We start from the raw sequence: 19,470 nt of genomic DNA, 5'->3' as shown, positions 1-19,470 counted from the left end.
TTCCATCTACTGCCACGTCCCAGGCCACAGGCTATCGATTCTGTCACAGCAGTGGAGAATGCAAAGTGGGTATAAACTGCTAATCCGGTGAGCTAATAGCTTTTATACCCATTTTCCACTAACCACTGGCTTTGGTGCAAGTTATTGGGTAATCAAGCTTTCAGTTTTTCTAATCCGTAATATTATGGCAAGCCTTACCCTTGGCAATGCAGGTAGAAAGGCTGCTTTTGGCATGGATCAGGTAAGGCTCTTGGGGCCTTGTTTATTCCGGCCTGCAAGACAGAATTAAAACCTTGGCAAACTGAAGACTTTGGTCACTTTTATTTTTTGCATAATTTGTCCAGCCTTCTTTTTCCCCACTGCATCTGTCTGTGGGGCAGTGATAATGCCCTTAAAATCACATTTTAATCACTTAAAATTATGAGAAGCACTAACAGAAATCATTAATTTTTGCAGCTGAAAAAAAATCATTAATTTTTCCAACATGCTCTGATTCAAATCAATGATTAACCAAAGGAAAAGAAAAAATCTATAGCTTTGACTCTAGTAAGGCCATGAATCTCTGACGGGCTCTGTGCAATGTGCAAAAGCGATGTGCCTGTAGAGCCCCGCGGACTCCCAGGAGGCTCCTGCAGGTCTGCACACAGCTGAGAGCGCAAACCGTGGTCTCAGCACCTCGTGGTAGAAAGCAGAGAATAAAAATTGGGTTCTCTGTCAGGGCGAGCCTCCGTTCCCAGCGTGAGCTGTGTGGATACGATACGCCTTCTGCCACGGAGAGACCTCTCCATTGCCCTCTGTGTACATCTCCGTGCTCTTTACTCCTCCTGCTAACTGAGCTCCATTGACGCTGTGGCTTAACGCTTCACTTCGTACGCTGCTCCCTTCCTCTCTTGACAACCTTTACCCTTTTGCTCCTCTGGTGCCATTTTTCTTTTTATTGTTTTTTGACTTTCTTGTTGTCTTCCTGTCAGTGTTTCTTTCCTTTCTGTCTCCCATGCCCTTCACCTGCAGAAAGTGATCTTTCCGAGACAGGACGATGTGCTCATCTCCTTCCTGCCTCTGGCTCACATGTTTGAAAGAGTTATACAGGTAAGAAACCTGCCTGAACTGACGAGGCCTCGTGGGGCTCCTTGTGTTTTCTTCCAGAGTCAGTGGTCTCCTACTTGTGAGGATGTACACATTTCCTATTTGCCTTTAGCACACATGTTTGAGAGAATGGTACAGGTAAGGTCCTAGTGTCAGTGGAAATCTTCTTTTTTCCACACCAAAACCAAAAAATAAAATGAATAAAATACTAAATAACCAGCGATATCTTGTAGCACTAAAAAAGCTTGTACTCCAGAAGTGCCACGTGCATAACACCAGGGCCCGGCCTCTCATCTCGGTGACGTGGCCCTTGAGTCCAGAGCAATTCCAGGAGAGTTTCCCAAGCTCTCCAGCTTACACTGGTGGCTCTGAGATTGGAAAACAGCCCTTCATCAACGAGCAGAAACTGCTACCTGCACAATTTTGGGGGCAGCTTTTCAAAGCACTCTAGGATCAGGTATCATGGGAGTAAAAATAATTTTGTGCCATTTTCTACATCAGCTAAAATCCTTTTATTGCATAAATTAAGCAGATCTGGAAAAAAACTTGCAGACACTGAAAAAGAGGAAACTAAGATCATGGTGTGACACACGTGATCCTCCTGGCAGGGCAGCGTACGGTGGGCATTAACTGGAAACCAGCGTCCCCTGGAAATAATCCCAAATAGAAGTGCTAACTCGTGCCAGCTCGCAGAACTGACTTTTCACATCTCTTTCTGAAAAGACAGGTGATAACTTGTGCTGCAGTCAGTGTGTTAGGCAAGTCAGATGAGAGCATCGCATCAGTTCTCCTGGCCTGAGAAGCTGCAAACTAAAAACTGATCCAATATGTGAAGACTGGCTCTGGATTCAGTTGCAGCTCTGTACTTTCTCAGGGAGTTTTGGGCTGAAAGCATACTTTTTAAGTCAGACAAGCATCTGAACATAAGCCTCCCACTTCTTTGTAACATCTGTGCCAGAAATAATATATTCTGCCCTGTTAAAAATCTTGCAAATTGGAAGTGAAAGTCCATGAGAGGTTTGGAGAATTACAGCCCAGCCTTTCTTCACTTGTAAGGCAAGTTGGTCAGTATGCCACCACTATTCAGGCAATCTGTTTTGCCAGCAAACAAGAACATAATTATTAAGAAGTCATCTGATGGGGAGAAAAAAAAATTAGAAACAATTGAAATATCCTCATTTCATAGCATGTTGCCATATTGAAAGAGGCAGCCCTCCAAAGGGTGTTCAGGTTTATCCTCCCTGCTTAAGAAGCTCATTAATATAAAGATTTTTTTGAAAGAGCTAAAAAGTCTTTTTCAAAAGCATTCTGAACAGCAAGCACTGTGTAAACTTCCCTAGTTTTAGTCAACATTATTAGTTCCTGGAACTTGCAGTTAAAATTTTACAGATATATTCTTTAAAACTAAAAATTTCTAGTAGTTATTTATAATTCCCAATGAGCACACTGATTATATTTTCCTTTTTTTTTTTTTTTTTTTTTTTAAATTCATGGTCATGTGCAGTGTAAAACACAGATTTGGCAGTATGATGTTTGTTAAACCCACATCACATGTATAAAATTCCTGTGGTTTCAACTGATGGAGACAGTCTCTAACTGGTTGACAGAGCAGTGAGAGCACTCTGGTTAGTATTACAGATTTTTAGGAGTAGCACAAAAAGGCTTAGGTGTCTCTTAAGGAATTTTTGGTACACCAAAGGGAGCTGATGTTCTCAATGTACCCCTTGGAGAGCTCAGAAAAGTCGAGCGTACTGGTCTGGGCTCAGGAAGGCTGGACTCAGCTCCCAGCATCGTGGGCACTTTGCTGAGGATGCCTTCTCCTGCTTGCACCCTAAAAGCAGGGTAGTGATGCTGGTCTCCAAATGCTCTCCAGTGATAAAATGCCAGTTTTACCGAGTTAGTGACTAGTTCTCTGTAGGGTTACTGACTACCAGAGCTGCTGCTTCAGCTGCCTGTTGGCTCATCGCAGGCAGCCTGCCCTGCCCGATCCCGCACATCCAGCTCTATTCTGATCTGATTAAAGTGGCCTGTTTTCTTTCCAAATACAAAACTTCTGGATCTGTAGTTTCCATACAAGTAAAGCACCTTTTATGAAGTGGGCTTCTATTTCTGGGATACAGGATCAGGCACTGTATTGCTAACGTAGTCTATATTTGTTGTATTTAAACAAAACTAAAGTATTAACATCTAAAAATCGGCTGCTGCTCAGTACGTTTTACAATGTTTCTTAATACGCATTTCTTTATTGACAATAGGTCCTCATGCTGTGAGCTGCTATGGTAGGTCTGGGCTTCAGACAAGAAGTTCAGATCCAGAACCTGCCATAACTTGGACTTCTCCACCCCTGTATGCAGGGGATGAAGGGAAATCCATTCTAAAAGCTTCGGTTCCTTGTTCTTCCAGAAACAGTAGCAAATTTGGTGGATGCTGCATTGCCAGTTCTGAGAAGTGCCCAGAACTATCCGTAGATTTCTATTAAGTGCAAAATTTATGCTTACATTTATACATATTTCTAAACCCCCTTTTTTGCCTTACTGAGAGTAGAATTTCAGGAAAGGCATTTCTGTGTTTGGGAGGGATGCTCTGCCATGGGAATTAAAAGCAAAGAGGTTACATGTGTTCCTTTTTCTTCCCATCAGTCTGTAGTATACTGCCATGGAGGGCGAATTGGGTTCTTTCAAGGCGATATTCGTCTCTTATCTGACGATATGAAAGCATTGCGTCCAACCATCTTCCCTGTTGTGCCGCGGCTGTTAAACAGAATGTATGATAAGGTGAGTTTAATTTTGCTCTTTTTGTAATAATGACGTTTATGTCCCTTTAGTACTTAAGTGAAAGAATTCCCTTAGTCATGGAGATTTCCTGAGCAGATTATACTCTTTCTGCCTTACTGCAAACACATTCTTACCCTGTGTAACTGATACAGCTGCTCCAGTCTGTATTACGTATGTATTACGTTGATTTACACAGACTGCAGACATTAATATGAAATCCCTCTGTATTAGCTTCTGACCCTGTTCTCACTGAGGTTACTAGTGACATTTCCAGAGATGAGGGATTTTTTCATGACAGAAACACCACTCAAACCTGGATGCACTAGGACTTTCTGTGCCCTTCAACCGGTTTTGGAATTTCAGTCTCTCTTTCTGGTGGCAATGACAGCTGAAAATCAGGAACCACAAAAGGACTATGAGGATTTAGGCAGTGTAAATGTGAGGTTGGCCTTTGGATCTAGAAATCTTTAAAACTAAGAGATGGTCTTGAAAGGTATTTAAGACAGGCATGTCTGGTCATCATGTTAAATCTGTTTGACCAGCTGGGAATATTTATTCCTCAGAAGACTTATCCTCTAAAGAAGAGCTTAAGCACAAGCTACTGATTTAATTTTTCCCCAAGGTCAGGACTGTTGGATCAGGGGTTCTGGTGCCTCATTAGATGGATGGGCACTGGGGGTTTCTTGTTTGTGGAGGTGTAGTTCATGCTGGTCTATGATTAAGCTTAGGTAAACGCAGCCCCCACCCCGCATCAACCAGTGCTGATATCTGCTCTAGTATTCAAGTTGTTCATTCCTCATTGCTCAGATTGCAGGATTTCACTGAATCTTATCATGTAAGTCATATAGAAATAGCAGTCATGTAAATCTAGCCAAAGCCTACACTGTCATCCTCTCTCTCTTTCCCCCAAAGGAACAGCACATACAATAGTGAATGGAGCTAAACAAAGCACTCCTTTTTTTTCCCCCACTAACAAAACCTTAGTGTAGTCTTATTTAACTGTACTACTAATGTAACTATAGCCTACCTGGCACCGGCAGAACTGCATAGCTGTAATTGTAAGAATAGCTGTTGATGTTTTCTCTCTCTCGGGTGCCATGCTGCCTGCCACCCCGCACTCCCGCAGATCTTCAGCCAGGCAGATACGTCCCTCAAGCGCTGGATTCTGGAATTTGCTGCAAAACGGAAAAAGGCTGAAGTTCGAAACGGGATCATTAGAAATGACAGTTTGTGGGATAAACTTTTCTTTAATAAAATACAGGTAAGCGATTCAAGAAAAAACAGCATGCATAAGATGCCAAAATTTCAATTCTCTTAGGGACAGTTTTCCAGGGAGGAAGGGAGAAACACTAGGCAGACTAAGATGGCTTTTGCCACATCCCTCCTTCAGCAGCACTGAGAAATCACCTATTTGCAGAATAGTGCCTATTTTTTGCAGCTCTTGGATACAAGCTGTGCCCCTGCACAGCACCAAGGAGGGATGTGATGCAATGGGGAGGCACTTGCCCTCTGCCAGGTGAAGCTGCCCAGAAGCAGGATCGTAGTCTCTGATACCAGCACTGCTGTCACCTCCTTCATTATTTGGGTGCTCTGCCTTGCGGGGACTGGGCACCTGCCATGGGCTCTGCCTGTGCCCCAAACCTACTCCTGTCCCCTCCCGGTGGGGATGGAATTCGGGAAGGTGGTCATGAAAAGAAGACTAACTGATCAAAGAGATGTTGCTCCAAAGTTTACTGCAAATTCACTACAGGTACGATTGGATTTAGGGTCGAGTTTCAATTGGGCATATTCAAAACTGCTTTTTTCCCTAGGAAAATGAGAATAAGGGTGTAGAGAAAAATGCATGTGTAAACCGTGGTTTAACAAGAGGGGAAAGAAATGAGAATGCCCTGCTGCGTGCCACACATCCCAGTAAAAAAAGATTAAATTGGCTTTAAACCATGTTTTTGGGGCTCTGTACTACTCCAGGAGGCTCTGATTACTTTATTTTTTTTAATTGGATAACTTATCTGGAGACACGCCACTTTATTTTTAACTAAAGAAACGGACTGTACTTTTCGTCTGCGGATTAGTTGTCCTCAGTGTGCAAAGACAGCAGAGTTCACATGACGCTGACGGGAGCGCAGACATGAGGCAAGCCAGGCTGCATATTGATTCAGGATCTGGCGAGACTGGCAGACTCAATCAGGAGTTGTTTTCTTTTGTGTTGGGTTTTCTTTTTACTTTTAGAACAAGAAAAAGGAAATGGCGGGGGGGGGGGGGGGGGGGGAAGTAAAGTGCGGCACAGGAATTGACGTAATACTCTCCAGAAATATTTGAAGGTCATCTGCCTTAAAAAAGGGACAGCATTATTTTAGATGGCTTGGGAGCCAATTCATTAAAATCTATGAGGTGCAAATAAGCAAAGAAAACTGGAGGGGGGAAGAGTCTGGTTTTTACCCAACAGTTCCCCAGAGCCAGATGTGCTTCCCACAGGCCAAGGCTGCCTCCCCGCAGCTCTGCAGCCTGCCCGGGCGCAGGCAGCCGCAGGAGTCGAGACTGAGCAGCCCATCCGCCGAGAGATGTGGGACTCCTGCCCCTGTACCTGGAATGTTTTTTTCTTGGGGCACTATTTCTACCTGCGAGGGGGACAGTTATTGCTTTTAAGATTTAGCTGGATTTTTATCCCTAAGGAAAGATTCAGAGCCAGTTCATGTTTCCGTAGCGTGGCTGCATCCACTCTAGAGAGAGCATTTTGTGCAAGCTCTGGATAAGCAATACTCACGGACGCTGCTGGTTTTGCCATCTGTAGTAATTTGTGATGCTTTTCTTTTGTTTTCTCCTGCTATCAAACAGGCAAGTCTCGGTGGATGCGTTCGCATGATAGTAACGGGTGCTGCCCCCGCGTCTCCGACTGTCCTGGGCTTCCTCCGGGCAGCCCTTGGATGTCAGGTGGGCTCGCGCGGCTCTTTGGAGCTGTTCGCTTACTGTCAGCTAGGAAACACGCTGCATTTAAGAAAGGAGTTGGGTTAGGACCTCAGAACTGCATTTGGGACAGCTTCACCAGGATCAATCCAACAGCAGGTGCAGGGCTTGGGGCAGACCCAGCTCCGTGCTGTCCCCGGAGCTCTGCGCCCTCCAGCCGCTGGAGTGGGAGCGACTGGTGGTCCTGGGAAGGAAGCAGCAGGCAAAAGCTGTTTTCGCTGCGGGCAGCTGCCAAAAAAAAGCATAGTCTCATCCCACCCGCCTCTCAGCACTTAACGGAGTATGTGCAATTAAATGTGCTTGTGGACATGCTAAGAACTGTGTTACACAAGGTTTATTCTATATATAAATGGAGAAAGATAATCTTGAGATGGCAATTTATCCCACTTAAGTCCTCCACTGCGTTACTTCTCTTTGACTAGGAAGTCCAGGGCAACTGAAAGGCCTCATTCAAGAACCTAAAATTAGGTGGGGAAAAATATTAAAAGGTGTTTTTCAAAATGTCCCACAAAAATACCTTTTTTCCCCACTAATAAATTCCTCTTGGAGAGTAACATACTTCTTGACTCAAAAGCTAATTGCTGAACTTGTCGTCTTATTATTTTCAGCTCTACACTGCGATGGTAATTCATAGTCACGTAAATTAAATTTTCTAGACAGTGAGAGCCAGGGAAAGTGTCCCTGCGTGAAATGTGCGGCTGCACATTGCAGCTGGCAGGATTAGTTCACAGGGCTGTGCAACAGAAGGCAGTACTTAGATTTTTGTTCTGTGATAGTGAAATCATATATGCGCTTTTAAAGATACTCGTTTCTTTGTCAGGTTTACGAAGGTTATGGCCAAACAGAATGCACAGCTGGATGCACCTTTACGACCCCAGGTGACTGGACATCAGGTAATGATTTTCTTCCACCATTTCCAGAAGGAAGAAAAATGCACATTTCTTTTGAAAATTCTGGACTGTAACATCACAGGGTGTTTATGCAACATTCACCACCGTGTGAATAATTTTCAGTGAATGTAATGTTCTTGAAAGTATTACTAGTCCAGAACAAATACACAGGGGTCAGGTGTTGGGCATGTTTGCCTGGGGAGATTTGGAATTGTCCCTTGAGCTGTTATTTGTGATACCCTCATCTCTGCACTCCAGGTGCTCTGAGTCCTTCTCAGAGCACTGGAGCTGAATTTAAAAGAGTGTTTGTTAGAATGAAATGCTGGAACAAAGAAAAGATTAACACATTTATGTACTTAGTGAGCAAACTCAGGCTTCAAATACAGATCCACCACTACTCAATACTTTATATATTTCAGGCTTTCAAAACATTTGAATCTTGACAAAATCACCTAAAAATTAGCACTAAGCAAGATTCAGCTAATACATATAAGTACTGCAGCCTAATTTCTTCTTAATATAAATAATCAGTATTTATAAAAATGTTTTGAAATGGGTATCATACTTGATGATATGATGAATACTTGTAGGAAACCTGGACATCAGATATTAATGGGTCTGGCCAGTTAAACATTTCCTTCTTTCCAACCCAGATTTTCTGTGGCTGGAGAAGAGCACGTGCTTTCTTCTCCCAGCACAAGTGGCCATCTGTTTGGTTTTTGTCAACCCAAAACCAGCCCCTTGCAGGTACTGGTGTGTCCTGGGGCTCGCTGCCCACCAGCCCCCTGCCCAGCATTGGGCAAAGAGCCGCTCACCCGCCAATGCCGCATCCTCATCCTCCGCGCGCTTCCAGCTGGCTCCTTTGCTAAATGAGACCTCAACCCACGAAGTGCTGTGACACAGAGCTGGGACTCCTCTCTTTCCAGTCCGTCTTTCCTAGTGGCTGTTTCTGGGGGAAATAGGACGGTTTTGCACACCGTAGTGCTCCAGCAGCACTCGTCGGCTACAGCAGATGTTGTCCTCGCTTCATCTCTGGAGAAACTGTAGGGGTGGGGAGAAATGTGTTTGGTGTAATGTCCCTGCGATTGGCATTCTCAGGTGATTAAAACAACGGGGGTCCAGAGCTTTGTGTGCTTTTATAATTAGTTAAGCTTAAAAAAGGGTTTAGTCTCTTACAGGTAGGGGAGACCTGGTCTGTATATCGACATGTTTGAAAATAGGGTTTATATATATCCAAACAGGAGGTTTGGGTATTTAGTCTTGATAGTGCAAAACCTTAAATGAGGAAATCATTTCTGCACACAGACACAGCTCCTGCAAGAACATCCAGTTTATCTACTACTGTGCAAGCAACTAACAATAAAATGCTAATTATCGTTTATAGGAGAGATGACAAGTGACTTGATAACTTTGATTTCCAGGTCATGTAGGAGCCCCTTTGCCCTGTAACTTAATCAGATTGAAGGATGTGGAAGAGCTGAATTATTTTGCTTCCAAAGGAGAAGGAGAGGTAGCAAATCACATTTTTATATCAAATTCTCACGAGTTAACACTGTATTAAGTAGTTATGTAGTTATAGAAGCATTTTACCTTTGTAAGGTGCATGGTTGCTGATGTGTTACACATTACAATCAGGAAAGGAAAACATTTATTCAGCAGTAGAGCAGCAAAGCATTAATTAAAGAGGGGCTGGCTGTGGCAGTACTTCCAGCCAATGCCATGCCTGATTACTTTAACAGCTAAGATGGAATTAATTAGTTCAGCTAAGAAGAGCTGAATTGCTGTGATTTCTACATTGCTGTGATTTCTATATTGCACATAAATTAAACTTACTGAAATAACTTTGGTTTTTTTAACTGCAAGCTGAAGGCAAATCAACTTCAAGCAAATCAGTTTTGCAACCCCTGCTTCATAGTTCCATTGGTTTGAAACAAATCCATAGGTATTTTATAACACAATATATTTTAGTTTCATGGAGCACAGTCATTAAGCCAACCTTTAAAATATTTCAGTTTTATGAATTACTATTCAGCTTGTTAGTATTTACAGCAGAAAAATAAAACAATTTATCAGCAACTCTGACTGTTTTGCAGATATGTGTGAAAGGACCAAATGTTTTCAAAGGTTATCTGAAAGATGAAGAGAAGACAACTGAAGCGCTGGACCAGGAGGGCTGGCTTCACACCGGAGACATCGGGAAATGGTTACCTGTGCGTACTCATCAGATGCTTAGTTCTTATGTCATTGTATTATCCCATGTAAATTTTCAAGTACTGAACTTAAATTTCCAAGCAGATCTATCTTCATAAAGGATTAAGTTTATATTTTGCAGAATAAGCTCGATATGTCAGTGAAGCATTTTCTGGCAGTTTAAAGAGCTCTGTTAAAAGCAGACTGCTTACTGAGTCTCTGTGGTTAAATAACTTCTCTGAGAACTCTCATTTCTTTCTCCTAACAGAATGGGACTCTTAAAATTATTGATCGGAAAAAGCATATTTTTAAACTTGCTCAGGGAGAATATATTGCACCAGAGAAGATAGAGAATATCTATATCCGCAGTGACCCTGTTGCCCAGATCTATGTGCATGGAGACAGCCTGCAGGTAAAAACTAAGTTTTCAGAAAATCTTACTTTGTTCTTTGTAAACTGAAGACAGGGAGCTGGGCATGAACGTGGGGAAAGTGTGAGTGGATCACGGTATGTTTTTGCCCTGATGTCTCCCTCCTGTTCTGGAGCTGGCTGCTGGCCACACAGGAGCTGAGCCGCTGGTGGGACCCTGAGCAGCTTGGAGGATGCTGTGGCCAAAGAACTGAAGCCTTTAAATTTGCATTTAATTTTTTTTTAATTTAAATTTTTTTAAGCCTTTAAATTTGTTTCAGTGTCACCCTTCAGTGCTCTAAAGCTCTCTTTTGGACTGTTGCCTGCGGTAAGCCAGACAAAAGCAGAGCCACTGCTGCTCCACGACTGCTGCCTACCCATTTTGACCAATCTTGTCCTGTTTATTCGCATATTTATACAAACATGGACAGCTTCTGAAACCATTGCGATTCATCCCTCTACGCTGATTGGCCACAAACACGAGGCTTCCCTTGGCATCGGAGTTTGCCTGAGACTCACAGGCCCATGAACTGCATCTGTATAAATGATGTGGGTTATGTTCTCCTCTGCCTTATGCCTCTGAAAAAAGTAATTAATTTAATTAACGTCCAAGCAGAACACAAACCCAACTGAAGGTGTTAAAATTGCTGGCAAATGCAGGAACAGTCACAGAGAACCATTTTATCTGAGGAAAAGGAACAGACACCAAAATATACCTCACTATGACATGTTAGCAAATTATTGACATAATTAAACAAGAAGCGATAAACATGTAGCAAATCCAACCGGCTTGTATCTTCACTTCAGTGTAGGGCCTTAAATGTTGTTCAGCTTTTGCCTGCAGCTCTCCTTGTCCTTCACCTACAGGCTTTTCTGGTAGGAATTGTGGTGCCCGATTCCGAAGTTATGCCAGGCTGGGCAAAGAAAAGAGGGTTTGATGGAACATATACAGAACTCTGTAAAAATAAGGTTTGTCTTCCTATCTCTCTGCGGTACAGACATTTTTTCATGGTAGCATAACCTAGTTAGAGTAGTTGTCTATCATTAATGATCTCAGTGACAAGAATTATTTCCTCACTGAAAATTAAGCAGGGTTGACCTGGATACAGTGATGTGCGCTGGCTGATGGTACAGACCTCTGCAAACGCCGGCACGGGGGGGACCAAGGGTCTGTCCTGCAGAGAACGGTGTGGCAGTAGGAGAGGTTGTGTTTGTTCAGATGTCTCGAATAAGGATCCCAGCCTTATTTACACACGCTCTCTAATACTGAGTACCTGAGTTGGATCACATCGAAGAATACTGATGCCACTGAGGCATCCCATGGGTGTCTGTGGGAAATGATTCTGCATCTAAGTCTGGTAATTGGTTGAAGGATTGCAAATTCAAATATCTATGTCGTATATGCTTGAAAATATAACCTGACTTTTCATACTGAGGAAACAGTTAACATCACCGTGCTTAAGTTTAATGTTTGTCTATTTCTTCAAGAGAATATTTGCTAATTATATATTAAATGTCCATAAGGCACTTGAACTCTCCTCAGAAACATGTTTTCTTGATGAACAATGACATTCATTGCATGTAAGGTTGACTCTGGTATTTCATGAGGAATTTATGTGTTTTAACCCAGGAACTGCAGCAAGCGATAATGGAAGACATGGTACGGTTAGGTAAGGAGAGTGGACTTCATTCCTTTGAGCAGGTAAAATGAAACAATTAATACATTTTTCAGTGTGGTCAGACAGGCAATTTGTCCTTTTGTATTGAATGGGGATTTGTCAGCATTTGTTATGTTACTACATATGCTTCTTGCAGCGGCACACAATGTTTTCGGAAAGAGCTTTATTGCTGGCAAGTTGTATTTGTTCCTTTGAAAAACACATGCGCTGTGATTCTGCCTTCCACTCATGCTTGAAATTTGAATTAAATGTAGTGAAAGTTTTGGGTGCAGAGGTACAAACTTAATCCAGGGACATGGATAATCTCCAGTCTGACAACCAGAGGTCAAGATAAGTATCTGTTGGACTCTGATGCTTCTGCCACTGAAAGCACTGTTAAGAAACTGGGTCACTAATTACCATTCTTCTAACTGACCTAGGAAATACTGCTGGTTTATTTATTTTCAGCCTGTGCACTAATTCTTTTCTGGTGCTTGTGTAAATATTTCTGCAACAGAGCTAAAAACACTTCAGAAGGAGAGATCTGAAATCAACCATGGATTAAACAGCATTAAAAACACAGTAAAAAAAAAATAATCCATCACATTTTAAAATGTCAAATGCTTATTTCTGTTAAAATAATGAACATCTTAATCATTATGTATAATTAGCAAGGGCCTTTTTGTTTAGACTGTTTCTGGGTGGTAATTCTAATGAGTAATTCACCATATCTAAGTGCAGCAGAAGCACCATTAAACAAAAACTTGTTATTCTTCATTTCTCAGTTACATATGCAAATGAAATGATAGTAAGAAGAAATGAATTTAAAAATGAAATTCAATATAAAGCACGGTTTGCAATGCACATAATTGTCTGCCGTAATAAGTCTGGTTTGCTCCTACCATAGTCTTCACAGTATGAAATATCCTCAAGTAATCTATTCTACCAGCAGTTTGCAATCAATAAACTATAAAGCAGGGAGGAAAGCCTTGCCATCTTTCTAAAAAATTAAGAAAAAAAATGTTCACAATTTAAAACTAAAGGGCTTCAAAATTCAATCTCTGTTGCAATATGTAATCTTAAAACTGAACTTTGAGCCAGATATTACGGCTAATGTTCTTGTGGGATAGGATCCCCTGTACATGGAAGAGCCACTCTTCGTGGTCCCTGTGCTTGTCTGCAGTGCCAGAGGCCTGGGCTTGGACTTCTGGCTTGGAAATGACAACTCTGGCTTCTGTAACCAACAGCTTCCAGGGTGCAGGCTCTGAAAGTCAGTGCAGCAAGCGGGGGAAGCGTTAATAGCACAAACACTGATTTGTGAAGCATGTCACTGGGGGAGGAACTGGACCACAACGCTTGCAGGGGAAAAATGAATCACGTATCTAATGGGAATTTACAAATGGATTCTCAGTCTATATTCCTGCAACTCCCAGTCTAACAAAACAAAAACCAGTCTGGTTTGGGGAATCACGAAAGCAGCAGATGGCTGGAGAATTTTGTCTTAAATCGGTGGACTATGACCAGTCACGCAGCAGTTTTCTGCTTTCTGCCACACCAGCACTCCCATAAATGCCCTGGAAGGAAAAGCTCGCTCCCATCTGCGCTGCCAGGCTCCCTGCTGTGCTCAGAGACACCACCGCCAACAAGGGCAGCCTTGTACAATCCTGTTTGCCTAGGCTGAATGATTTTATATCATTTTAATTAGCTAGTAGAACACCATCAATTCTTCCTTAAAGATGATAATCGTGTATGCTCTTTGTGCCTGCAAAGCTTCATGATAATTTCGCAAGACCGAATTAGCACCGCTTACTTTCTTTTGCAGTCTGGTTAAGATGATGTTTCTCGGCCTGACTCCCTGCCCTCCCTCCCTTCCACTCTCGTCCACAGTCTTTCAACCGTGTGAAACCCCGCAGTTACAATATCGCATATGGCGATACTGTCCCTTGCGCTCTGCCTCGCTGTGTTTTGGCCTTGGTTTCATACGGAAAAGAGGTTTATGTGCTCATTCTCTCGGAGAGCTCCCTTCTGCGCTGGCTGGCTGTCGGGTCAGCACAGACACAGGAAAACAAGCAGGAGAGCAGGGAGTGGTGAGGGGTGGTGGAGGGATTTAGTGTCACCTTGGAAAATTTGGGCAGGTGAGGGAAATCCTGGGGACCCGGCAGAAGGGTCCCCTGGGGTGCAGGCACAGCCAGAGGTAACCGCAGCAAGGCTGGCTTAAGAAGTTACACTTACGGAGTGTGATGCCTGTCATTTTTGCTATAAATATATCCCTTTTTTATTTTAGGTCAAAGCCATTTACATTCACTCTGATATGTTCTCAGTACAAAACGGTTTGTTGACACCAACATTAAAGGCTAAGAGACCAGAACTGAGAGATTACTTCAAAAAACAAATAGAAGAGCTATATTCAAGCATCTCCATCTGAAACCACGGGAAGAATGTTCTGAATAATGGACTTCATAGCAATATTAGAGTAACACTCAAAAATACAGAGCCAGAATGACACAGCTGAAATGGATAAGCATCTGAATCTTACATTTGAGCCTTTCATTGTTCTAGGATTTCATCACTAACCATAATTTTACTTCTTTTTTCCATCAGGTCTGACACAGTTCATTTTTTACTCTATGTACACAATAGGGTACTACTAAGGATTATGCTAAATTGCCACAAAACTTACAGAAATTTCAATCTATGACCAAGTAAATTATGGAAACTTATTAATAACTACAACCATTTCTAATTAAAATAGGGAAAATTTCAGGTATGTCTGTTGATATTTGATTGTATATAACCTAATACATTAGAAACTAAAATTGTGGATAATTCAATAATGTGGTCTACCTCAAACAATCAGTGACTGATGGTGAAAGTCTATTTTCCCTGATCTGGAACTTCAAGCTGGATATTGGTTTATATATAAAAGTGATAGTTTTTATATTTTCCAGGACATAAATTACACGGATTTGATTTAATCATTAATGACCTAACAAACAACCAGAATAGAAACAGGAATGAATCTCCTGCTATTTGTACTTCATAGACCTATTATTATATTACATCTAAGGGACTAACATTACCTTGAAATTACAAGAACAGGTTAGGAAGCGGTCGGATAGAATTTCCTCTATTTCCTTTTCATCTGAACTCAGTTTATACAGGGCATGCTGGTTTTACATTAGGGCCTCCTTCAGCACAGTACACTCACGGACATCTGAACTGCTCAAACTGAGAAGGTTGCAAAAGCATCGCTGGCTCTGTGGCGGCTTTCTGTGGGAGTTTACGTTAACCCACATGCTCCCAGTCCCTAATTTATTACTTTACATGCTGCTAATACTGCGTAGTCCAGTTGGACTAACTCCCTTTCAGAAAACAGTGCTAAGGAAACGGAGCACAAGGTCTAAGCTGCGATTCTGAATGGGGCTTAGCAAAAGAAATTGGTTTGGGAGAAAGGCCAGCCTGAGATGCAGCAGTGGAGGGCATCCTTCGGCTGGCTGTGGAAGGGGAAGAAATACTGCTCCAAAAGGCCCACAGGGATGGGCGAAAGGCTGTGTTAGCCAGCGCTGTTGGAAGGTGTCATGGTACGGTAAAATATTGGACGTGGTTGCAGAAAGGCCTGCTAAGCAAACATTTCTGCGTTCAGATGTCTGGAAGCCTCAGTTCCCACTGTCATCACTTCCAGCGGCCTCCCTGGAATGAACAGCAAGTTGTCTGGATGAACCTTAGATTTCACGATCAGCTGCAGCCATTAGAAAGGGGATAAGTCCCATGTGGAACAGGAACAGACTCTAGAGCTCTCTCCTGATAGAAAGCACAGTACAAAACATAAGAAAACTGTAACGTCAAGTCACTTGAATATTTGGACTGTTGGTGGCTTCCTTCTGCTTAACAGGGTCCTAAATATATATGTGTATTTTAATAGCTGCTGTTTGTTGCACCTGTGCATACTAGCATGGAGCTGTGCCTGCTAGATCTTCTTTGCTAGGACAGTGAAAGCACACTTATTTTCTCTCTTAAACTGGAATCCACTGTAGACTTTTGAAGCTAAAAGTTTAAATTTTTAATCTAAATGATCTCTTATTTTCCCTCTGAAATTCTATTGCATGCTTCAAAATGAAATAAATCGAATTAATGAGTTAGTGTTACACGAAGACTGATTTATTGCAGTGATTTCAGAACAAAATGATACAAAGGAAACCGTATCAGCTAACATAATCACTCATATAAAGAACACGGTGATTTATCAAATGTGCAAGTATTTGTCTGAATCCCTTTTTGCGCCTGATTCCTCATTTGATTCCAGTGCAATGACTCATATCAGTCCAAAGCAAGTAAGAAATGCCATTACTGTGATCTGATGGTGTTGTACATTCATTTTTCATCAATGTACACAGCAACAGTATCCCTGGGGAATTTGTGTCTGCCATGTCTACAGAGGATAGGAATTACTGTATAAAATCTGGTTCTTTAGGTCAAGTCACAAAGGATTTTCATCTCTGCGGAGTCTAGTTCATCTCCTTTTTGTATCGGCCAAAACAGTCATTACATACGCATGCTTCAAAGCTATGAAGAATCAGTATGACTTCCTGTTTTAATGCGACATACTTTTAAAATAAAAAAAAACAACTAGTCATCTAAAGAAGAACAGAGAAGCTATTTTCCACTGACCTTTTTCTACCACATGAATTTAATTTTCTTTTCTTCTAAGATGATTTCAGTTTACTAGACTTTCCTAGATAACTAAACTCTGACTTTATATAAGTATAGAAGATCCCAATATGAGTTTATTTATGGCTTAGATGGCTGGTATTTTTAAGTATATAGTGCTGAATAATGTATCGGTATTCTTCTTTCAGTATTTGATGCAAAATGTCAGATGCACTAGAGCCAAAGATATGAACGCCAAACAAATAAGAAAAAACAGACTAGGCCACACTAGGATGATGCAAAATTTGGGAGGAATTGTGTTGTCACACCAAAAGCGTGACTACTTTCAGAACTTGTGAAAAGCTGTACAAATAAACTAAAAGCTCTCTTTAATGCTTTCTTGCGTAATCAGATTTTCCTCTGCAGGTCACTCTCTCTTGCCACAATCGTAGCAATGTTGTAAGAGATTAAAACTTGAAAGGAACACGTGCGTAACGCGTCAGCTAGGCACAAACATGCTTCTCTTCAAATTCCAGTAACGTTTATTTTGGATTGAGCTTTCTTAAACTGAAATACTTCTTATGGCCACCAGGGAAAAATCCCCTGGGCTGTCCAATAACCAGTTTGGGGTTTTTTTTCCTCAAGATAACTAATTACAAAATTAATTTCTAATATTCATCCTATTGAAAGAGTTGAGACTCAAGCACTGTTGCATAAATGGCAATGCAAGTTACCCTTCTCTGTAAAGAGCCCTGTTCTTGATGGCTTCAGGATGACGGGTTTTAACTAATCGCTGTCATCTGGGGGTTCATTCCACAATCAATTAATGAAAAAGTAGAGCAAGCCCACTGAAATGAGCACAGCTCCGGTCGCCCGCTGCAGGTGGGATCAGTGCCGGTCGGAGTCAGGCGCCTGTGACGGGGCCGTTACTGGTTGTCGGTCGCCTTGAGCAGCCAAGTGAGAGGAAGGAGTTTTGCACCTTCTCCCCCGAAGGCTTACGCTGCAGTCGGTGTGCTGCGGGCTGAGGTACCGTGTTCTCGGAGATTTTAAAAATGGGAGGTTCTTCCTGGGCCTGGTGCTATGCCTGTGAAATCACTGGAAGACTGCGTCCAGTGCTCATACAAGAAAATCAGAATGAAATAGATTTTTCCAGGGAGAGAATATTGCTTAGTTATACATTTTGTATGTTCTTTGCTCAATGTTGCACAGTTCTGCCACAGAAATGGTCGAAGACACACAAAAGTGTGAGCAGAAGCCACACCAGACAGTCTTAACCCCATGTTGGCAGGAAATACACAGCACTATTCTGTCCCGAAAAGCATATTTGCAGGTTAAAATGGTTGATGCACATCGGGTGAGAGAGAGACGGTGAGTCGTTTATTGATAAAGTACTATTTTGCAATCCTGTCATCACTGTTAGTAAGTATATATCAGCATCAGTAAAGTCCAGTGTCATTTTTGCCATGAATATGAAATTCTTGCATATAACAGAAAATAATCTGACTTAATCTTCTGGAATGAAACAAAGTAACTTAGAGGGGGTTTTTGTTTGTTTGTTTGTTTTTATTTTCCATGTGTTAAAAGCACAAACTGGTGATCTATATGTAAATAAACTGCTACAAGATGAATGTAAACTGGGAAAGAATATATTATTTTTGCATGGTAACAGATTACTTAAAGACCTCTTGATGCCTTACAGAAAATTTGGAAAAGCATTTTATTTAGAGGCAATTCTATCTGCGTACTTTTTGTATCTTTAGCTCACTTGGGGTTTGTCTGTGGAAAAAAAAAAAAGATATCGGAATTAGATCTTTGTTTCTTCTTGGAATTAACATTCTTCAGTACTTTGCACATTCAGTGGTTTCTATGCCACCTTTATTCCTGTTAAATGATGAAGCTGAGGCTATGCTTTTCAGAGGAGAAATCTGGATGCTTGTAGTCTGGGAGGGAAAAAGTTTTAGATCCCTGGAATTGTTCCAAAATAAAATGTTTTCTGAGGCATCTAGAGCCCCTTTAAGCCCTTCACTTCATTTCAGCTTTTTGTTATGTATTTTAGCAAAGTACAAGCAGCGAACAAATGAGGCATTTTCGTAGGTGTTGCCTATTCTATTTTCAACTGAAGGTGAAGGGGTTAAAATATAACATACATTGGTGTAAAAAAAAATAATCTTAACTGTAATTAAAGATTTTTCAGTTTTGGTATATTAGCATGTATATCAAAAAGTCATCTATGGAAACTTTTGTAAAGAATTAAATTGTCACATTTCTCAAAACTGCTCATAAGATTTTCTCGTGGACTGGTATACAATAAAAGTTCTTTTATAAAATCTGTTGTTACTCCAGCACTCTGTCCTCACAATCGGTATGAAGTCGTTCAGAATGCGTGCCTATACAAAATGTGTTGTAAAAAAAAAAATAATATATATATACATAAGATAACATAATGACCAAAGGAATATTGGAACCTGAGATTGGTTTTAGCAATCTTCTATGAAAAAAATTGTTGCAAAGTTCTCTGAAGATGCAGCAGTCTTTCTGTAATGGTTTCATTTTTTTTTTATTTTAAATCAATAATAATATAACCAAATGTATATGCTTGTTTAATATGAATTGACAATTGGGAATGCATAGTATTTTTTCAGACTATGTGTCTAAAACAATAAAGTTTAAAAGCGTTCAGTCTCTATTCCAGTTTTTGTGTGCACTTGCATCTCTCCCTTCACGTGGAAATCCAGCAATGCCAGAGAATTCTTTAAAATTTTTCATGTTAACGAAGCAATGAGATTCCTCTGCTCTATAAACTTAAGCTGAGACAAAGGTCTGATCAGTAAAAAGGAATGTAACACACAGTTT

The 19,470-nt window shown here is 41.3% G+C and overlaps 1 protein-coding gene across 4 annotated transcripts in view; it reads left to right on the top strand.

Moving 5' to 3' along the window:
- Positions 1-19,276, top strand: part of ACSL6 (acyl-CoA synthetase long chain family member 6) — a 60,498-nt gene extending 41,222 nt beyond the window's left edge. For 2 of the 4 annotated variants that reach the window (XM_049829421.1, XM_049829423.1), the window contains exons 11-21: positions 1,012-1,089; positions 3,726-3,860; positions 4,987-5,121; positions 6,696-6,791; positions 7,645-7,717; positions 9,136-9,224; positions 9,808-9,924; positions 10,173-10,316; positions 11,180-11,281; positions 11,943-12,014; positions 14,255-19,276. In XM_049829421.1, coding sequence (XP_049685378.1) covers positions 1,012-1,089; positions 3,726-3,860; positions 4,987-5,121; positions 6,696-6,791; positions 7,645-7,717; positions 9,136-9,224; positions 9,808-9,924; positions 10,173-10,316; positions 11,180-11,281; positions 11,943-12,014; positions 14,255-14,395 — 1,182 coding nt within the window. In that variant the 3' untranslated portion in view covers positions 14,396-19,276. Of the gene's footprint in view, positions 1-1,011; positions 1,225-3,725; positions 3,861-4,986; positions 5,122-6,695; positions 6,792-7,644; positions 7,718-9,135; positions 9,225-9,807; positions 9,925-10,172; positions 10,317-11,179; positions 11,282-11,942; positions 12,015-14,254 lie in introns of all 4 variants that reach the window. The other 2 variants (XM_049829422.1, XM_049829420.1) reach the window with 2 other exon arrangements.
- Positions 19,277-19,470: the final 194 nt, after the last annotated feature.

Source organism: Accipiter gentilis, chromosome 26 (genome assembly GCF_929443795.1).
Source record: "Accipiter gentilis chromosome 26, bAccGen1.1, whole genome shotgun sequence".
Lineage (NCBI taxonomy): Eukaryota > Metazoa > Chordata > Aves > Accipitriformes > Accipitridae > Astur > Astur gentilis.
Note: the sequence above shows the minus strand (reverse complement) of the source record. Positions and strands in the feature narration are given on the sequence as shown.